The sequence below is a fragment of the Ammospiza caudacuta genome, chromosome 11 (genome assembly GCF_027887145.1).
Source record: "Ammospiza caudacuta isolate bAmmCau1 chromosome 11, bAmmCau1.pri, whole genome shotgun sequence".
Lineage (NCBI taxonomy): Eukaryota > Metazoa > Chordata > Aves > Passeriformes > Passerellidae > Ammospiza > Ammospiza caudacuta.
The window spans coordinates 10,858,519-10,879,770 of NC_080603.1; the positions used below are offsets into that span (position 1 = coordinate 10,858,519).

The following is a 21,252-nucleotide window of genomic DNA, read 5'->3' on the forward strand; positions in this document are numbered from 1 at the left end:
CTCAGTGCTACTAAGGGATACTTGGTTTTAAACCATTTTTCCATTTCCTTCTCTCACTTTTGTTTTCTACCAGTAACTTTTCATTATACCATGGGCTGATCAGATCTTTCTGCCATGTTTTTTTTCCCATAACTGATGGTTTGTCTTTTTTATATTATTTTACGGAATTTACAAAAATATGTAGATAAATTGGATTGCTTCCACAGGAGGCATGATGCTCTCTGTAAGTCTTGACTGGCAGAGATTTCTAGGTAGGATTTTTCCTGAAATGCTGGGACAGGGAGGCTGTGCCTGCCAGGTGTCCCCTGCAGCAGCCTGTGCTCAGGGACTCTGCAGGTGAGTACCCACCCTGTCTTTGTGCTCCTGGTGGAACCAGGTGAGCTAATCTGGTGGAGAGAAAGAATTCCGTTTGAGAAATGCCTGCCATGAAAACAAAGGTTTGCTGTCCTCAGCCTCTGGCTTGAGGATCTGTGAGCAGTCAGTGTTGCTGGTCTGTTGCAGCCCCAGTTCAGTGGGAAATGGAAAACCTGGTTAAAAAAGAAAAAGGAAAAGAGAAAAAAATGTAATTATTCTGACACCTGTCTTTTTCCATTAGTCTAAATATCCCATAGTTAATATTAAACAAGGTTCTGAATTGCCATGTGATGTCTGACTGTTTAACTGGCCACGGGATGCACTCCTGGTGCCAGGATGCTGCCCCTTCACCCCTTCTCCATGCCCTCTGTGCTGGGGGCACTGGCTGCCCCTCTCCTTTGCTGGACCATGGTCCTGGCCCTAGTGTGCCGCAGGAATTACCTGCTCAGTACCTGAACTGCTGGGCATTCCCTGGCTGTGCCACTCCAAGGGCTTGTCCCTCCCTGAGGGTGGGAGTGCCCGGGGTGCCAGGCTGTGCCTCAGGGCTCCATGGAGTGTGTGCTGGGTGGGCCAGAGCCCAGGAACCTCCCACCTGTTTGTGCCAGGAGGGATTTATTTATTGATTTTATTTTTTTTTTTTAATTTGTAATTTTTTTTCTCTTTTCTAGATTTAGCCAGAAAAAGTTTGGATGGGCCCAAACCAATTTGGGACAGTTGAAAGCAGCACTTCAACAATTCCAAGTATTCAAATTATAATTATTTCCATCTGTTTGTCTTTGTTTGTTTACTTTTTCAAGAAAGCTCCAGTAGTACTCAGAACAGCTTTATTGTGATAGAAACTTCTAGCCCATTGTGGTTTGAAGAATCCTGTGCTGATTCAGTGCAGCAAAGCCTTGGAAAGTCTCTTTAGGAACACAGGCTGACACCATTCCACATCTTCCTCCCCTCTCAGGGCTGAGCTTGCAGCCAAGCTCTGGCTTCTCTCAGATTTTGGTTTAAGTGAGACCTCTTTAAAGGATTGTGGGGTTCCTTCTTTTCCATGCTCTCTTCTGCCTGTACCTGTGGGAATCTCTGGCTATTCCTTTATCTGCCAGAGTGCTGGCAGTGCCATGGGAGTGCTGGGAGTATCATAGGGAGCACTGGGTGTGCCATGGGGAGTGCTGGCAGTGCCATGGGAGCAGTGGATGTGCTATGGGGAGCACTGGCAGTGCCATGGGAGTGCTGACAGTGACGTGGGGAGTGCTGGCAGTGCCATAGGAGCGTTGGGTGTGCCATGGGTAACACCGGCAGTGCCATGGGAGGCATTGGCAGTGCCACAGGGAGCACTGACAAGGATGTGGGGAGCACTGGCAGTGCCATGAGTAGTGCTGGCAGTGCCATGGAGGGTGTTGGGAGTGCTGTGGGTAGCACTGGCAGTGCCAAAGTAGTGCTGGCAGTGCCATGGGTAACACCGGTGGTGCCATGGGAAGCACTGGCAGTGCCATGGGTAACACTGGCAATACCATAGGGAGCACTGGCAGTGCCACAGGAGTGCTGGCAGTGCCATGGGTAACACCGGTGGTGCCATGGGAAGCACTGGCAGTGCCATGGGTAACACTGGCAATACCATAGGGAGCACTGGCAGTGCCACAGGAGTGCTGGCAGTGCTATGGGTAACACTGGTGGTGCCATGGGAAGCACTGGCAGTGCCATGGGTAACACTGGCAGTGGGTGCTCTCCTGCCCCGGCTCCCTCCCGCAGTTCAGCCCTGGCACAGCAGGGCTGTGACCGGGCAGGGCAGAGCCACCCGCCCCGTGCAGGGCCTGCACAAACCCTGCCGGGCAAACGGAGCCTTTCCTCCCCACAGCAGCCCCTGAGCTGAGCTCATTCCCCCTAAAAACTGACTTTATACAGTGAAGGACACTGTGGTAACCTTCAGCAGAGGCTGCAGAAAATGACACCCAGCTTCCACTGGTCCACAGTCCTGCTTTGGTTTTTTTCCCAGCTCCCCTTAATAAACAATTAGTATCCTTTCACCCTTTTTAAAAAATGTTTTGATTTTGCTGCCAAGACCTTTCTCATAGTTTTCGGAGAGAAATAGTTTTAAAGATTGATGCATCTCAAATGCTTGCATCATCTCCACATCTGGTATCTTACTCCTAACTTATAAATCATTTTTAAAATCGAAGCACGTGTTCACTGCAGCAAAAGACTTTCTGTATTAACTGAGTTGACACAAGTCTTGTCAAATTTTTTTCTAAAGTATATTGAAGCTTTAACCCTCTTCATTATTCCTTCCCTTCATCTGTTTTATTCTGGAGTGTGTACCTCCAGCTGCCTGCAGGAGTGTTTTGGTGTGAGCAGACGTCACTTCTGGAGGTGTTTACAGAGCTGGGGCTGGAGCAGCTGCACCCACCTCAGCCAGGGGGTCCCCAACTGCTGGGAACATCAGCAAACAAGTGTGACAGAGCCCCTTGTGACTGCAGCCACTGGGGGGAATGCTCCTGCAGCACTGAGGGAATCAGTAACTCAGACCGTGTGAGGTTGGATCCTTTACTTGAATTTATTTGATTTCCTCAGCTAATGAAATGAAATATTTGTGTTGGTAATCTCAAAGAAAAAAAATCTCTACTGGTGTTTTTCTCTTCATTCCCTGAAACTGCAGTGTAAGAAAACTCAGCTGAGAGAAGGTGTGAAGGATGGCAATAGACATTTATACTATTTAAATATAATTTAAGTAATATTTAAAATGTAATTTTAATTTTTTGGGCTGGAGCTGACTTGTTTTTTTTCTTTTCAGTCACTAGACCAAAAAACCCCCACAACCTTATAGGAAAATGGTGGGAAATGTTTGCAGCTCCTCAATGACTCAGTTACGACAGCAGTTGCGTGCATGCCTTGGTGATGCAGGATGACTGGGTGAGCAGCAGCGACATTTGTTTTCCTGTGAATTTGGGAATCTCCCACAAGAGCAAAGACCCATGGCTCTGACCTGATTCCCTCACATTTTGGACCAAGAAAAAAGCAATACCTTTCATTACTGTAAAGAATTATTTTCCCAGTCCTACTTTATTTATTTTGAAAATATTTTGACTGTCTATTTCACAATAGCAGAGCAAAATAAAAAGAAAAAATCTTTATCTCTTCTGAATTCATCCTTTGTAGTTTTCCTGCTGTAGGGAGAGCCCCTGACCTCCCTGGAGGTTGTGTTCCTGCTGGGCAGTGACCCCGTCGTGTTTTCCTCTCAGTCCTGGAGCCAGTGACGTGACCAGAGACAGAACGAAGGGTGCAAGTCAGAAATCTCCACTTCTCGCACCCAGGTATCATCACACCAACCTCAAAATGTGTTGGTTTGGGGTTCCTATGCCTCTTTTATTTATCTGCAATTTTCTTTTCATAGATGTGAGGATTTCTTTATTTTACCTGTTCTGAAGGCTGATATCAAGTTCAGCTGAAATAAGATCTGACACAAACCCACCTGAGGGTAATAACAGTCTGGTTGCTACAGTAGAGTTTGGACATTTATTGCTCTGTTGGCTTGCTGCAGCAGCCTTGGCATTGATGTCCCTGTGCCCCTGTTCCCCTCCTGCTGAGGGTAAGGACATGGATGGGGTGTTGGCAGTGCAGAGCCTGGCACACACAGCCCTGGAGAGGTGGTGCACACTGGGGGGCTGCAGCTCCTGCTCAGACCCACATCTATGGGGAACTGATTTCCCCACTGAGGATTCAGTGTTGCAGAAGCAGTAGCATTTCACAAGTGCTGTGATTGCATCCTAGGAGGAGAGCAGGGTCAAAGAAAACAGTTTGTTTCAGTCAGAGCAAAATAATGGGGTGAGATGAGGCTGGCTGGAATTCTTCTGCCTCCCTGCCCTTGTCCATGCTGAGGAGCCTCTGCAGCAGGGCTTTCCCTAGCCCCAGCCCTGGGATGCTGATCCCAAAGGCTTTGCTCAGGATGAACACTTCTGTGCCCCTGTCTGAACCTCTGCTCAAACCCTCTGTGTTCTGAACAAAATGGGAGAGCAGCTGAGCAGGGATGGGGCAGTGCTGTGGGCTTCAGGGAAGGAGGAGGGACCCAGCTGTGGATGTAAGCAGAGACAGAGCTTGTTAGCACTCGAGGGAGAAACGGGTGGAGGCAGGGGAACCTGTGGTCATGTCTGCTTTTTAAAGTTTAATTGCTCCTGCCAACTCCTAGCCATTTGCAATTCAAAATCCACAACTCAGATCCCCAGATGATTAAAGTAATGGATTTAGGATTTTATTTTTCTGGTTTCCTGGTTATCTGAGGCATGTAAAAGCCACGGGCTAAACTTAATTTGACTGCTTGCGAGAGCAAGAAGCTTTTCTCTCTTGCTCTGTTTTCTTACAGCAGCCCTGGATCCTTCTGGAGTGCTTTGAAAGCCCAGGGCAGAAGATTATTAGCTGATGTTAATGGGAGCCAGAAGTGTGAATGGTGTCTTGGCAACAGCTCAGCTGTGTGAGGTGAGTGTCTCAGTGCTGCAGGTGTCTGATTCAATGGGGGCAGCTGATAACATGGCCCTGCTCAGGAGCGCCTGTGAGTCACACAGGGTGAGTTTTGAACACCCCCAGTTGTGGACAAATTTCCAGGATTAAAAATGCTGGTACAGAGGAGATTGCTGCTTGCTCGGCTTTCCTTGCCCTATATCTGCCTCCTGGGATAGAAGCCTCCACCTTTCATCTTTAGAAAGTAATATGAAGTTCATGTAGATGTGAGGGATCCTCATCTGGTTTTTACTTGTGTTTAATCCATATTAATTGCCCCCACTTTATTGTTGCAACAGCAGAAATCCAATATGTTAGGTCTGTGATTTATTTTGTTAACAAACTCGTGCGGTTTTGACACTTGTTTTTAAAGCTGGATTAGAACCTCTGCTAAATTTAGTCCAGCAGAAATGGCCCCAGAAATAAATCTGCATTACCTGTGTGCAACTGGCTCCATTACAACCCCTGATTAATTAAAACGATGGCGTCCGGACTCAGGAGTGTGTGCCCTGCCCCGGTGGCCTCTGCTGCCGGTGCCATGGCAATCTCATCTCGCTGAGCATCGCTGGTAGCCATGGCAACCCGGGCTGGGATGTGCAGCTCCCTCCTCTGCAGCCACTGCTGCTCTCAGGGTGCTGCTGCAGCCCCTGGGGATGGCCTGCACGTGGATTTCTCCATGTGATAATGAACCTATGAGGCTGTGACTTGACCAGCTCTGAAATGAAGGGTTGAGTAAAATAGGAGAAATCAAATGAAAATGGTAATGAATTAAGGGGCAAAGCCTAGGATCACTTTACTCATAAAGCTTCTAATATCTTTAATTTAGCAAAAGGGCTGCTTTCCTGAGCTAGATTACAGCAAGGCGCAGGGCAATTTATTGGAAGTGTCTGAGCACTGGGTACCCAAATTAATGTCTGTGTTTCATTTTCTTTTTGAGTCTCATCAGACCCTGAAATGCGTAACGGGGGGAGGCAGGATAAAAAGACACAAGCCAAACATTAAAAACCCTAAAATGGCAACTTTTTGTTTTAGTGATGATCTAAACTTCCCTACCCTGAGATTTCTGATGAGACAGGATCTATCACAGCTCCCACCTGCAGGAAACCTGTTGTGGTTTGTTGAATACCAAAGAGAATCCACATGAGTTGTGTTTGAGGGGAGCTCATGACAGAGATGTACCAGGGACCAGCAAACACTGCCCTGTGAGAGCTGGAGGTGGCTGCCAAGGGGCAGATTTGTGCTGTTCTGGGGCACAGAGAAGAGGTGACCAACCCTTGTTGCTTTTGGCATCAGTGGGATGTTATGAGGCAATTCACAGAGCTGAGGTGGTAGGTTCTAGAAAAGGATGTAGGTATTAAACACAAAGGGCAGAGTATGATTCACCTCACAGAAAAACAAACCAGCCCAGCACTTCAGTGAGGAGTGATCTCTGTGTGGGTTTGCTGTGTCCTGTGGAACTGAGCAGCTCCCAGGCTGTGCCTGTGCTGGTTGAGTGCCTGTAATAAAAGAAATACTTTCCTTAAAACGAAGCATTGTGGGGATTGTGAGCCTCCTGCAGGGAACATTTGGGATCCTGTGATGTCCCTCAGCTCAGCCCTGCCTCCTGAGAGGGCTGCAGCAGAGGCAGGTCCTGCCTGCTGCTCCTGCAGGTGAGGGTTGTGTTATCCCCAGGGGTTTCTGACCTGTGCCTCTCTGAGTGACTCTGCAGCTGCCTTTCATCCTACTTGTAACTGGAAAAGATTATTTTGTTTTATTCACCCCCACATCATGAAGGAGGACGGAACAAGTTGGTTCTGCCCTTGTCATCTCAAACTTGCACCCTGGCACAGCTCATCACTGGCAATCTTGTGCTGTTTATGTTTTAGTTATGGTCTGTAGTAATCTTCAGATCCTGATATTAGAAAAAAAAAAAGCCTTTATAATAGACCAAAACATTGATTGGAGTTTTTTTCCTTGTTAGTTCTTGGATTTAGAAAAAACATATTTTGACTTGTTGGTTGGTTCAGCAGCAAATCATAAAGCTTAATTGTCAAAATTCCTTAATCTCAAAGAACTGGCTTTTAATTTTTTTTGTGAGGTTTTTCTTCATGGTTCTTTTTTTTTTTTTTTTTTCTTATTCTGCTAGCTAATCCTAATGCTGTTAAATCTGCATTCACTCGTTCATTTACATCTGTTATTTACAAATGGAAATGAATTCAGATTAATATTCTCCTGGTCTGTGCTCCAATTCTAATAGGATATACCAAACAATGAGGACCTGGGCAGGGGCCTTCCAGAATAGATGCACCCCTCTCTGCTTTCAAATGAACAACTATTTAAAATTTAAAAAATCTGACTAAATCATGGGTGAGCTCTCAGGAAAAGGAGCAGAGTTAGGAGCTGGAAGCATTTCTGGAATGTCCCCAGTGCTGGTGCTGTGGGGAGCAAGGGGCTGAGCTGCACCCCAGGGAAATGTGGCAGAGAGATTTCATTTTGGGGAGAAGGAAGGAACTGGTTTGGGCAGCTCTTTCTTGAAGGGAGGTGTTGGGAAAGCACTTGGAGCCCTGCAGAGCTGTCCCAGCCCAGAGTGCTTCCCAATGTATGGGGTGTGATTGCTGCTTCAGGGCTCAGAAAAATGTGAGGTATTTGGCTCCAGAAAAACAGAGTCCTGCTCCAGCACAAACACAGCATTTGGGTTGATGTGACACATTGTGTTCACAGCCAGTAATGTCAGAGAAAATACACAGAAGGTATGGACAAATGCAAGGATGTGTGCTGAGTGCACATGAGTATTTTTTCAAAGTATTTTAGTGTTATTTAAAATCTTTTTTTCTATCTCACTTCCCACCCTACAAGATAGCAGGTTGATTTTAGAGGGGTTTTAAGGAGATGCTTTGACAACCTGTGTTTTGAAGGGCTAATTGTGAAAATGAGATAACTTGGCAGAAATCAGAGGTGACAAGAGCCACACAGGGAGAAGGTGGTGGGATGTTTAACTCAGGAGTGACAGGCCCAGAAATGAAGGCAAGGACCACATGAGCCCCAGTATTCAAAGCAGTGGCTTCCAGTTTGCATTTTCAGTTCAGAGTGGCAGATTTTGTGTATGAGAGCAGGCTGTGTCCCCTTGCCCTTGTACTCCACAGAGCTGACCTGGGGTTCACAGGGACCCAGCCAGATCCTGCGGGGTGCCTGGAGGGAACAAACCCCTCCTGGGCTTTGGCTGGGTGGATGGAATGGCTGGGCAGGGTGGAGGTCAATACCACGTGGGATATGGATAGGTCATGTGGGAGAGAGGTTTTGGGGCAGGGAAAGGGAGCAGGCAGTTGGAAAACTCGGGGAGTTGATGCTTTGTGTGATTCCCTGCCATGGTGGGAGGAGTTGGGGCATGCTGGGGCTGGGTGAGCAGGCAGTGGTTCAGAAAACCAGCACAAACCTTCCACAGCCCATGTGTGTGTGAAAATGGGCAGCAGCAGGTTAAACACTCACCTTTCCTTCAGGAGCCTGCTGAAGAAAGCAGCCAATGGACTCCTCACACGGGGAGCACAGCCCCTGCTGGGCTGAGCCTTTCTGCCTGCCAGGGCTCTGCTCCCCTTCCCACGTGGGTGATTTATGTCAGCCACCACCACACGTCAAGAGCTATATTGCAAATTATGTTGCTTTCAGGAACTCCTTTAACACTGCAGTTTAAGAATTGACTGGTACTCAGTGGCGCTGGAGCATCAAAATGCTCATGAAAGAGTCAGGAAATGTTGTAAGTTAGGCTACACAAAATTCTTTAGTTATGTGACTCAAACATTTATTCATTCTATGTATTTAGATGTAAGTTTTTTTGCGTTTCCCATCTGCAACAGGAATGATCTTTTTTCTTCAAACACACAGCATTTCCAGAGATTGTTGGGAAAGCACAGGGTCTCCTGTATCTGTGCAGCACTCCCCACTTCCTGTCACTTCCTAGTTTCAAGTGAAATACCAACCTCCTATGAAAAGACCGCACAAGACCACATGTTGTTTACTTTGGGCTGATTATTCACATGTTACAAGCAGCCACAAGTCCTAAAAGCACGGTTCCATCAAAACAATGGTTATCTTTGCTTTAACAAAATTTTTTCATGTCTGCCCACTGAGATACAAAAGATTGCATTTGAAAAATATATCCCCTCTGGATTTTTTTATCTTTACAAGTAAACCACCCCTGTCTAGAGTAGGCATTTTTTATTGCTAATTTTTTTTCTTTGGTATAATTTTTTAATAATCCATTTGGGAATTTAGTTTGGGTTCCTTTGATCACCCTAGTTGCACTGTGGACGTGTGCTCTCCCCTGTTTCTGTTCCCCACGTGGCACAGGGGCAGTTTGCCACAGCTGGTGTGGGCACAGAGCCAGCAGAACATGGAAGGTGGCAGGGATTCCCAGGGGCTGCTCACTTTGCTCATTTGATGCCAGTGCAACCCCTGGGTGTGCCTGGTGTGCAGGGGGGACACACAGCAGTGGGGAGGGGGATCTCAGGGCTTCTCCTTGGGCTTTCCCAGCTCTCTTGGAGCTCCTTCCAAGTGTTTTTCATGGGAGGGTTCAGGGGCTGTTACATTAGCCAAGGTCCTGGTAGTGGAGGATTGGATTATTCAGACTCCATCAGTTTCCACACAAGGCTGGATTAGGAGTGCTTGTGTTAACTGAAGGAAATAAAGTTTTCCTGTCAGTTAAGAAGAGAGAAATGCTGTCCTGTTAGAGCTGGCATGATCCTGCATTGCTCACAGCCCATTCTCTGCATTCTGCATTCAGGGACCCTCTCCCTGCACGCTCACAGCTGTGGCTATTAGGACTGACACCAAAACACTGAAACACAGGAACAAATCTCTGCCTCAGGTTGAGAAATCACAGCTTAGTGCTTTTCCTCCCCTGCCTGGAGAGGATGCAGAACCCCTCCCTTTGGAGAGGATGCATGAGCTGTTGCTGTCTCTTTTGTATTCCTTCTGTCCTCTCTGCTGTACACCTGGGGCTCATCTCATTGTTGCTCTTTACACCCCAGATTGCTATTTTGCTCCTTTTGTTGTGTTTCCAAAGCAGACTTTTGGAGCAAGAATACAAATAGCTGTTCTGAGTATTTAAAAAGTGAATGCTCTAAAAAGTGAATACAGTCAACGGATGCCAAGATGTAATAGATCAAACTGAAGTGCTATCTTAGTTGCTTCAGCTAGGAAGGGACTGCTGTTGAGAACAGCAGTGATGCAATCTAAGCTGTATTTGAAATCCCATGAAGATTCAGGTCAACAGGGTTGAGAGCTGAAATTAATGGATGTTTGCTGTAACAGCTACAGTTAAATGGGGAGGTTTCACAAGCAAAACTCAGAGGGAGTGCTGCAAACACACATGGTGAGGAGTGCCTGGTGTTGTAGAAGAGTGAATATCACAGGGAGAGGGCTCAACATCTGGTGCTCATGTGGAAATGAAGGCCTCACAATTGCTGAAGGTCACAGTGACCCGGGATGTTATCCTGACATGGCTGTGAAACAAGGAAGGGCTGCTTCTTTCTTTGTGAACTCATTTGGTGGAATTGGAAGAAATAACAATGAAAAAAAAATGTGGGTTGCTCCTCTAAGGTCCTGCAAGTGCTTTGACTTTGGCTGGGCTGAATTTGTGCTACTGTGATAGCATTCTCTGTTCCTTTCATCTCTACCCTGCACTATTTCTGGGAGAGGAGAGTGAATCTCCCCCTGCATGTGTTTTCTGTCCTTGGGAGGGTGGAAGATCACTGTGACACTCAGGTTGAAGTCTGTACTTTATGGTGTGAGTTCCTAAAAGGGTAGAATTGTTTTTGTAGTAAATGCCATGATCTCCTCTGTTTCCAATCTCTTTCGAACTCTGAGTTTTCAAGAGCAGTGTTAGAACTTGATATAAAGTACTCCTTATTACTGGCAGGTATTTTAACCTCAGGGCACATAAATAGACACAGACCATGCTGGAAGCCAGACTGGTATCCTGCCTTGTATTAACAGTTGTATTCCCAACACTCACTAAACTCCTGCTGGATTCAGGGGGAGCTCTGGGCGTGTCTGAGGCAGAGCACGCATTGTTAAATGTTGACGTCTTTACCGTTCCTTGATCTATGAAAATTAAACCCACAGTGCTGTGGTTTAGTGGGACTAAGCAAGAGCTGTCTCCTTGATTTCAGAGTCTGTGGTTTCCCTCATGATTAAAGTTTCGTCTGTTTTTCTTCTCGAATTCTCTGAAGTGTGATCAGCTTTGAGAACAGTTACACCTCTGAACCTGGGCAAGTGAAGCTGCTGCATGTGTGAACCTTGCCCTGCTCGTTTCATGGGAGAGGATCCTGCTCCCCTCTTCTCCTTGGCTTCCAAATATCATTTTTTCTAAAAAACTCAAAGCAGAATGACCATGCCATGCTGGGCTTCTCCGTGGCCCACAGAACTGAGGAAGAGATTGCCTGGGGTGAGACATGAGCCTGTCTGAGTGGTGCCAGGTGATGTGTGGCTGCTCCTACCCACAAAGCAGCAGGGTCCCAGCTGCTGGGAACACATTCTAAAAAGATTTTTCCTGGCATGCTTTCCTATTTGATCTCTGCTTGTGTTTAGCTGGACAGCTGGATGTTTATCAGCGTCTCCATAAGCTTTCTACCTTATGCTGGGCAAGCAGCTCTTAACTTTTCCAGTGATCTTTAATTTATGATCTGTAGTCAGGTGAGGGTTCAAGTTGAGCACTTGAATATTTTCAGTGGTTTAGTCCCCTTTATTTCTTATGCTTAGCAATAACTGGCATTGCTGAATTTCTCTTGTAGTAGAAAGTCTTAAATTTAACAAAATAAAGAAAGAAAAAATCTGAGATCTTCATGCTGCATGCAGAGGAATTTATCAAAAGCCTATAAATATTGATACAACCTCCTTATCTAAATTTTTTTTGTTGAAAAGCTTTCACTAATGCAAATCAAAGTGCTGATTCTGAGCAGATCACAGGTAGAAGCTGTTCAGGGAGAATGAATGGACCTAAATAAGGACCTTATCACAGCTGGGAAAGCAAGAACTCTCTCTTTACTGAACAGAAAGAATCGTGTGTTTGGATTTGCCAGTGAATTTCTCCTAAGCTCTGCCAATCACATTTAAAGGATCTTGAATTTTTTTTTTTTTTTTGCAGCATCCAGAATTTAGTATTTTGCTGGTTGTTTTGGATCCAAATAGAAGCAAATAATGTTGAACAGGGTTGAGCCTACTTGAGTTCACTTGAGCCTACTTCACAGTTGAGTTGAATCTATTATTTGACTCCAAAAGCAAAATAAGCTTTGAGTTCATTTCATTTTTAAAGATAATGCATTCAACAGATAATTATATTTGGCAGAAGAAAAAGTAAAGGAAAGAGAAAAAAAAAAAGTATTTTCAAATCAAGCATCACTACATTCACTGTGTCACATCAAAAGAAAAGGGTAGGATAATGTGAAGTATAGGTTTAATTTTATTGCATGGAAACCTATGTTGATAAAATAACTTTGTAACCTGTCTTAGATACAGGAAATGAAATTGAGGCTGTGATGACTTTGAACTCAGATTCTCATATTAAGCCCTGAAAAGTTTGTAATTTTTTAATGTACCTTCTGGTTATTGCTATAATGAGAGTTACCTGTTTGTACTCTCTTTCCAGTCACTCCTAACTCTCTGAAATTCAGTTTAGAGGTTGAAAAGGAATGCCTATCCAAAACTCTGAGACTCTCACAAAACATGCCGTACAGTAAATGCTAAATTTAGTCTGAACTGTTATTACAGATATCATTGAGGTTTTCTGTTGCTTGTCATCTTTCTGAATCTGAAATCATTTTGCCTTTACAGATCTTTGTGTGCTTGGAGAGCAATTGCACACTCCAGACGTGGCTTCTGGGAAATCTCTTGCTGCTGTTAGAGCTGAGACTGAGTGCAGATGGTCACCTTGGCTGTGAGATGCTGCTAAACCCTGTATTTGCTTCTATTAATTAAATATTTTTTTTGCTGCCCTGTGTGCCTGAGAAATTTCAAGTTTCATGAATATGGATCTTCTATAAAGGTTAAACAAAATTCAAATTAAAGCAAACTAAACTCTGAAGTTGGAGAGAGGGCTGATGCATGATTCTTCTGGAGTTATATTTGCATGTTTTCCCTAGTGAAGGGTGTAAGGTAACAAGGCAGAGTTGTAGCATTTTACTAAGTTTTTTATAGTTAATAACAGATCAGACCATTACTCCCACTTGGCATCCAGATGGCAACACAGTATATTATAGATGACACTGAGGAAATTGCCATCTTCCTCTAGAAATTGCTCACGTCAAGTTTATGAAGAATGTCATCTATTTCTGCAGTATGAAAAATAAGGGAGAGTGATGGAAAATGACACTGAACCTGGAGCCTTGTGCCAGTGGCTCAAATGCCAGCCCAGCCCAGTGATTGTTGCCTTTTTGGGTGGTGTTACCCTGCTGTGCCTCCCAGCACAAGAAATTTGTAGGTATTATTAGATTAATTTCACTTAAGTGGCTGAACTGATGAGGCATAGAAGCGTTAAGAGCATGTAGTAATGGTGCTCTTAAAATAATAAATTAAATAATATATTAAATAATATATTAAATAATAAATTTCCTCCCGTTATTACACTTAATAGTCAGGAGGCATGGGGCTTGTGTTGCTCCTGCCCCTCATTACCTGCTCTGGGGGTGAGTGTATTGCTGCTTTTGAACTAGCTTTTATTCCAACACACTCACAGGGTTCACTGAGCTGCACAGAGCTTGAAAGGAGCAGGTGCTGGTGTTTGTTTTAGGAGAGGCAGTGCCAGTAACCTTGGGGGGCTTTGGCTCAGGTGCTCAGTGAGGTTTGTGCTTTGGAGCAGGACTCAAAGTCAGTGTGAACATCTCAGCATGGCACGTCCTTAAATGCAAGACCAGATCAGGACCACGAAGATCTATTTTATCATGTCTTCCTTTATGGTGTCAAAAGCAGCTCCAACTTTAATTGAAGTAATATATGCGAGGGAAATATATTGATCATCTGTTTGATCACCATTGGTTGGCTGTCCTTTGCCAAATGTAGTGTCTGGAAGGTGTAAATCAAAAATAATACTTACATGGCAAAACTCTCCCTTCCTTTTTCCCCTAGCAGAAAATTATCAAACATTTACTTCCGTTAAATGTGGGTGTTCAGGAAGGAAAAAACCCAACTCCTCTGTGCTTCCTGTTTCTCTTTTCTTTTTTCAGATGATAACTCAAAAAGCACATACTTGGGTGCTCTTTAGAGTGGTACTGTCAGCAAACACTCATCAAACAGGCTCAGCTCCCCACAGGAGCTGGCCCTTTAACAGTTGTTTGGTGTCTTTATTCCCATTAACTCACTAACTGGGGCAAGAAAGATAAATGCAGCATCAGAGCACGGGCTATGCCCGTAATGAAGGGTTAGGCATATATTTTCCATGGCAGCCTGCAGAGTCATCTGGGTCTCTAAGGAGGTTTCATGTTGTCTTCATAATAGATTCTGTCTTTGTTCAGTTTTCTGACTGTCCTCACATTTTTATTTGGAGAAAGGGCTCACATTATATGATCCCTTAAGCCATGTTGTGAATTCCTGCCCCGTGGGATGCCTCGAGCCTCAACGTTTGCGTCCTTTGGTGACGGAGGTTGCTGCCACAAAAGGCTCTCTAGGAGACAGGGACCTTGAGAAAAAAAATCTGGCATCAACAACTATGTTGTGACCTTTTCATTGTTGGAGTGCCTGGCTGTTGCTCTGCTTTATTGGCCTGAATGTTTTCCAAAGGGGGAATATGGAAGGTGGTAGTAACAGCACAAGGATTGTTCTTAAACTTTGTAGCATTGTTTGGGATGGGTGCAAAGAAAGTGGAGAGGAACATGTGAGAGGCAATTGCTGAAAGCACAAGAGATGTGTAGGTGAAATTTCAGGGGAAATTCTCTGAAGTTTGGGGAAAAGAATTGATCTGAAAGGAAGAAAGAAAGAAACATCAAAAAAGAAGTAGCTAGTAAGCTTAACTTTAAAATAAGTTATTTTAAATTAGGCAAGCTTTTTGCTGTGATCAATGGTTTTACAATATCATTTGCAGCAAATACAATTTTGAAACACAAAATTAAAGCTCCAGTTTTAAATTTTGTAGATCTTGTGTTTAGACAGAAATATAGTTTCTACAGGGTACAGCTTGAGAAAGCTGACTGATGGCATCAGTAAGCAAGTGGCATATGTTTTTCAGGTGATAATTCCCCAGTGTCTTTCTATCCCTCCTCTTCATGTCTATAGAAGGCTCAGGAATTCCTTGCAGGCCTTTTTAAAATAAAACTGTTTTTAAGAACCATGGACTAACAGATGGAGAAGAACTGCCACCAACTAGCCAAAGTAAACATAGTTGCAAAGAGTTTTCATCAATAACTCTGCAGAATTATGCAACTCAGTCGTTTTTCAGTTAAACTTTTGGGGAATTGCATAAATCTATGGATGTCCCTGAGCAGTGTTCCTGTGTTCCAGTTGGGTGCTCCAGTTCTTCATGATAATTTGGTACAAAGTCTCACCTACATGAAGAGCACAAGGGTTTGGGGAAAATAAAGGGGTCTGTTTGCACATGCAGGTGCCTACAGAAGAGCTGCTCTGCCCCTGCTCAGCTGGGAGCCCTGGGCTGTCTGTGCCCCTGGGCGTGCCTTTGTGTCCAGGTGAGTGCTGACACTGGTGACAGGCTTTAGCTGGTCTTGTTCCCAGGATCAAGCAACTCCCAGGAGGGTTTCATGGGCTGAGAGAAAGGATTTCTCCATGTACTGAACCAATTTTCATTGGTCCAACAATGCAAGGCTCTTCCTCACAAGTCTGTGAAAGTCCTGCATGAGAAGGCGTTGCTAAAATCTGACACGTTGTCTTTAATTTTTCAACCCCCAAATTTCCAGAGCTGAATGGGGAGGGCAGATATCACACGGAGCTGAGAAAGTTGTGAAGTAAATATTCCCTAGAGTTAGCTAGAAAATCCAGAGACTTGCTCTGGGTCCTGCTTTAGCCTACAGTTGATGTGCTCTTGTTGCCTGCTCGGTAATTTGTCGGGAACAGGGAGGAAGAATCCAGACTTGGCAGGCTGGCGCTGCAGACAGATTTTGTCAGATGAAATCCCAGCGGACATTAGTCCAACATCAACAGCTCCTGAGCTATCGCATGGGAATGCACAGGGAGATAAAACCAACATCCTAAGGGGAGGATCCTCTATTTTAAGGTGCAGAGAGGGCAATCTGGCTAATGTAATTTTTTCCTTTCTTTCTGTAGTCGTTCAGAGAAATGATGGAAAATGCTGGTTCCAAACACAGATGCCATCCTGTCTTTTCTCGAATGCTCAACTACATCTAAAGTTGCTTAACTTCTCTCTCTTGCCTTTTCTTACATGTGAAGAGAAGTTAATCCTATCTGCCTTTACCTCAGAGGGATTGTGAGGGCAGAGTTTGGAAAAGAATTTGCTGTCTATGCAAAGAATCCACAAGTGACTGCAGGGAAAAAAACCCCAGACCTACGTTGGGAAACTCCAGCACCAGTCCAGTGCTTTCTGGAAGTGGAGTGTTCTGTTACATAAACATCCTTGAAGCTTTGCAGAAGGGGTGACATTCACATGTGGGCCCTGACTAATTGGGCTTTGTGTGTGAGGAACGGGGATGGAGAGGATAAGGAAATGAAATCCCTAAGGTGCAAGCTGGGCCTCCTTCTTCCCATGGCCTGGGCTGTTGCTTACGTGTTGGAAGGGGGTCTCAGAGCCTCCTGTGCCACTGCTCTGAGGACTGGGAACTCTGTGGGCCCTGCAGCCCAGGCTGCACCCACACTCCCCAGTGGGCTGCGAGGTGTCCTGCTCTGCCCAGCAGCCTGCAGCAGCGCCTCAGAGAGCTTCCCCCTGCCCAGCCACTGCTGAGGCCCCTTTGTGTTAAATCACCATTAACTCAGTGGCCCTGGCCTCTGTTTAGGCACAATATCCCGCTCACAGCTTTAGCTCTTAGCTGCTTCTAGGGAGGCAAAATGCAGCTGCAAACCTCAGGAGCTCCGAGTTGCTCCCTGGAGGAGTCTGCACCCTTCCAGTGATGCCCTGGAGAACATAGATCCCACAGTTGCTGCTTTGATGCCCAAAGTTAGGCAGCACCAGCACCCATCCACCCAAAACTCACTCCAGACTCAGGGCCCAGCTCTCCCCAGCCCCTCACCTTGTGGCAAAGTGGGGCTGCAGTGTGAGTTGAAAGTCACCGCTTTGTTCTGCACACACTTTCCAAAGCTTTGTCACTAGTCCTGACCAAAGAAAATAACTTGGTTCCTCCTCTGTCTCTTTAGAGAAGTCTCTGTATAGCAGACATGTAAATAACTTGTAGTGTCTGATATAAAATCCACAAGTATATTTTTCTGTATGTTATGACAAACACAGAATAACAATCTGCAGGTTTTCCATTCTGTGTAGCAGCTATCAGGGTAAGAGGTCAGATTTAGCAACTGGGACATTAAAGGAGCAGATTCACAGGCTGAAAGAGCCAGTGTGGAACTGGTTAGGAAAGAGTAAATTCTGAATTCCCAACTCTTTTTCTTTTCACAGCTGTTAAGAGTTCAGTGGGTTGAACTGCAATCCTTCAAGTTCATCTGTTGACTCCAACACAAAACTATTATAAACTGTGCCTCTAAAACACGTGATGAAACATTTCTTGAGAGCTATTTATTCCAACTGCAGCAGAGGAAAGTTTTCAGAACACCCGGCATTTGGTGGAGGAAAGGTCTCTTGAGCTTTGCAACAGGAGGAATTATTTGCATACTGGCGTAAGTTGCTTTTTGATTATTTTTTTTTCCTGCATCACTGAACAAAATAATACTTCTAACTTTCCCCCACCGTGGAAACGTGATCAAATAGCACAAAAGTATGTTCAAGTGCCTAGCAGAGAATTTCTATATATTTTTCTTTTTTTTCCATCATATGGATTGGGGTTTTATAATTCAGTATTGAATTTGATGTTTTGTGTTTTCTTTCCTTTAATGTTTTCTGTATCTGAATAAGAGTTCATTCACTTACAGAGTGAATGCAGAGGTATAATAGACTGAGAGATTGAGTCAGGTGTGGGGTTTGCAAGCTTACAATTACAAGGGATAAGGAAGAGTTTGGGGTAACTTTTTCCAGGTGTTTCTTTTACACTTTTGCTCTGAAGTTTGATCTTACACATCCACTTACATTCTCCTCTAGGCTTTAGCTCTGGTAAAGCTCTTTCCATGCTGAAGATGGACCATGCAAACGTGACCCAAGCTATGCTTGATGCCGAATCCCCCAGCACAGAGAAGAACAACAGCAACGAGTATTTTTACATCCTGATTGTCATGTCCTTCTACGGGATCTTCCTGATAGGAATAATGCTTGGCTACATGAAATCCAAAAGAAAGGAGAAGTCATCCCATTTGCTTCTGCTCTACAAAGACGAGGAGAGGGAGTGGGGGGAGGCTGTGAAGCCTGTGCCGACGGTGGCGGGGCTGAGGGCCGTGCAGCTCCCCGTGATGCTGAACATGCTGCAGGAGAGCGTGGTGCCCTCCCTGTCCTGCGCCATCTGCTCCATGGAGGGCAGCAGCGTCAGCTCCGAGTCCTCCTCCCCAGACGTGCACTTCACCATCCAGGAGGAAGTGCTGGATGCTGAGCTGGGGGAAGTGTCAGAAACGCCGCTCAACGAGAGCAGCGAGGGCTCTGTGGAAAACCTCCACAAGAACTCCTAGCACTCGCAGGGCTCCCCTGGTCAGTGCCAAAGCGTGAGTGGAGCTCCCACCCAGAACTCGTGGCTCTGCTTTTCTGCTCTCCAATGAACTCTGAACAGGTATCTGTGCTCCTGAGCCCAAGGTGCTCCTGAGAGCTGGCAGGACAAGGAAGCAGTGGGACCTGACTTCAAAGTGTGACTTGCACATAAAAGGGTTGCTTAATTTTAATTTTTCCATTATTATTTCTTACTACGAAAGCTAAGAACATGGTGAATATATATGTATTTTCTAACGAGGTAAATATTACTGGCATGTCTCTGCATATTTCAGAATTCTGTAAATATCTGGGAAATGTTTGGGGAAGTTTCCCTCATGCAATTGCCTGGTTCTTAAAGATGATGGGTAATGCTCATTCACACAAAGCTGTGATGGACTAGAAATACTCTTACTATGTTTTTCTTATGACAAACCACAGCCAGCAGCACATTTGCTCAATGAGGCCTCAAAACCTGAAAATTTGTTGATGCTGTACTTGAAGGGAGATTGCAGCATGGCTGGAGACTGGCTTTAGGTACAGAAAGACTGAAAGACAAGGCAAGAAAAAAGAGGCACTGAGTTCCTGTGCAGTTTGCAGAGCCTGGCTCCAGACCCATGACACTCCTCTGTGTTTTTGCTGAAGTTATTCATGAACTGGCTGGGTCAGGTTCACCACCTTCTGCTGCAATCCAGCCTGTGACTCAGTTACTAACAGGAAAGGTGGTTTCGTTTTTTGCTTTTGTATTTTCAAAGATGTGTACATATGGTCACTAAAGGCAAAGATCTGTAAGTTAATGGAGAGGTTAAAAGATCTTTGTTACAGGCTGTGAGATGCAGAAAGGCTCCAACAGATGCTGCTCTGTTACACCCCCTTGAAAAAGAGGTGGAATTCTGGATGGAATTTAACGTAGCAAGGGTGAATTCCTGGCCCCACTGAAGTCAGCAGCTGAGTCAGGGACCAGCACAAGGTTTTGTGCTTCTCTGTTGGAGTAAAATTCTCAGTTTGAGGTCAGTAAAATTGTACCCATTTATATCATTAAGCAATCTAGACTTTCTGCTCTGTTTAAGCCAGTGTAGGTAAGCATTGTGTTACATCTTTTTTTTTAATCAGCTCTCTTAATGTGACACATGCATTTTTATAAAGCTGTTAGTAACTAGTTTTTAAAACAACCACAGACTTCCCCTTCCCCCTGTTTAATGGTACTGTGACATTTTTCAAATGCTCATGAAATTTGTTGCTAAATTATTGCACTTTTACAAGAAGTAAAAATTAATACAAAGAAGAATATTGATATTTCAATCATACCTTATATTTTATAATAACTTATTAGAGTGTTTTGATTAGTTTCGAAGCATGAGGGCTGAAGAGCCTGAGTCCAAAGCATTGCACAGCAAAATATTTGCAAAATGTCTCCACGTATTTCCTGCACTAAAATAGCTCTGTGATTTATCCACTGGCATTAGAGCTTGAGAGACAGCTCGAAAAACATGAATGCAGAAGGGCAGAGATGAACTGCAGCCAGAGTGTGCAGTGCTGCTGGGGCTGGGGAGGGCTCGGAGGGTTAATGGATGCAGGATCAGGGATGTCTGTCTGTCTGTCTGTCTGTCTGAGCACAGCAGAACAAAGGCTCCATTGTGCTCCAAAGGGCTGATGGGGCAGACTGAAGGCAGCGGGAGATTTTCCATCAGCTTCACTGAACTTTGGATCAGACCATATAAAGCTTTTTGGTAGATTTACTCTAAAAGGGGCTGTTTTAAGTTTGAAAGGAGCCAAATTAAAGTTTGGCACTTTGCCTGGAATCACTTGAATCCTGAAACTTTCCAAATGAGACCGACATGTACAAGTTGTCACATTTTCCATTGCTTTCTCCTTCGTCCTTTACTTTTGGTATAAATGTATTTGTATCTGTAAAAAACTGATGTATATAATTCCTAACATCAAGTTGTATATAATTGTCTCATGTATTTAAAGTTTATTGTTTCTACTGGCACTAATTTTATTTAAATAAAGAAACACATTTCCTGGAAAAATCTTCATGTTAGTTCACTACGTCAAATAGATTTCCAGTAACGAGACTGGGCACAATTCCTGCAGGATCCTGTTCTTAGCCTCTTTTTGAAATGATTCCTTGAGCTGTACAGTCCTGCAGCATTCTGGGCTGGCTGCAGGGCTGGGCCAGGTGTTCCCAATCCACCTTGGGTCCCTGTTGGCAGCACGCTCAGGGTGTCAGTGTGTGCCAACAGGGATCCCCTTCTGCCAAGACCTGGGGAGGCACTGGGCAGGCTGCAAAACTGCTATGGAAACTTGTGTTGCCTATTCAGCCTCTGGAGATGTCTGTATTTGGAGTTTCAGAGTTAGATTTGCAGTGTAGCAAATTGAGTGGGCTGGGGTTGAGGTTATGGGCGAGTATCTGACACAGATCTCTGATCCCACTGGATTTCCACTAGCTTTGTCACAAGCTTCGGCCCTGGGTCTCACTGCTGCTCAGTCATTCCCAGTATTACACAGAGAGGAGGTTTTCAGAATCTGCCTCCCTGAGATAAATGATAAATGTTTAGACGCAACTTTAAATTTCCCTAAATCTGTTGAGTTACAGGTACAGATCCACCAGCTCTGGTTAAGACCTGCTTGCATGGGGTAGTTTGAGGCTGTTTCAAAAATCAGATTGCTAAAAAGTTACATCTGCTCACTTTCCCACAAAACAGGCTCCC

General features: G+C 44.8%; 1 protein-coding gene across 1 annotated transcript; it reads left to right on the plus strand.

The window, feature by feature from the left end:
* Positions 1-17,409: 17,409 nt before the first annotated feature.
* KCNE4 (potassium voltage-gated channel subfamily E regulatory subunit 4) lies at positions 17,410-20,545 on the plus strand. Its single transcript, XM_058812305.1, has 2 exons — positions 17,410-17,589; positions 18,008-20,545. The coding sequence occupies exon 2, from the start codon at positions 18,034-18,036 to the stop codon at positions 18,523-18,525; it is 492 nt and encodes a 163-aa protein (XP_058668288.1). The 5' UTR covers positions 17,410-17,589; positions 18,008-18,033; the 3' UTR covers positions 18,526-20,545.
* Positions 20,546-21,252: the final 707 nt, after the last annotated feature.

Coding starts and splice junctions, on each gene's coding strand:
- KCNE4 (XM_058812305.1), top strand. CDS start 18,034: ATGCTGAAGATGGACCATGCAAACGTGACCCAAGCTATGCTTGATGCC.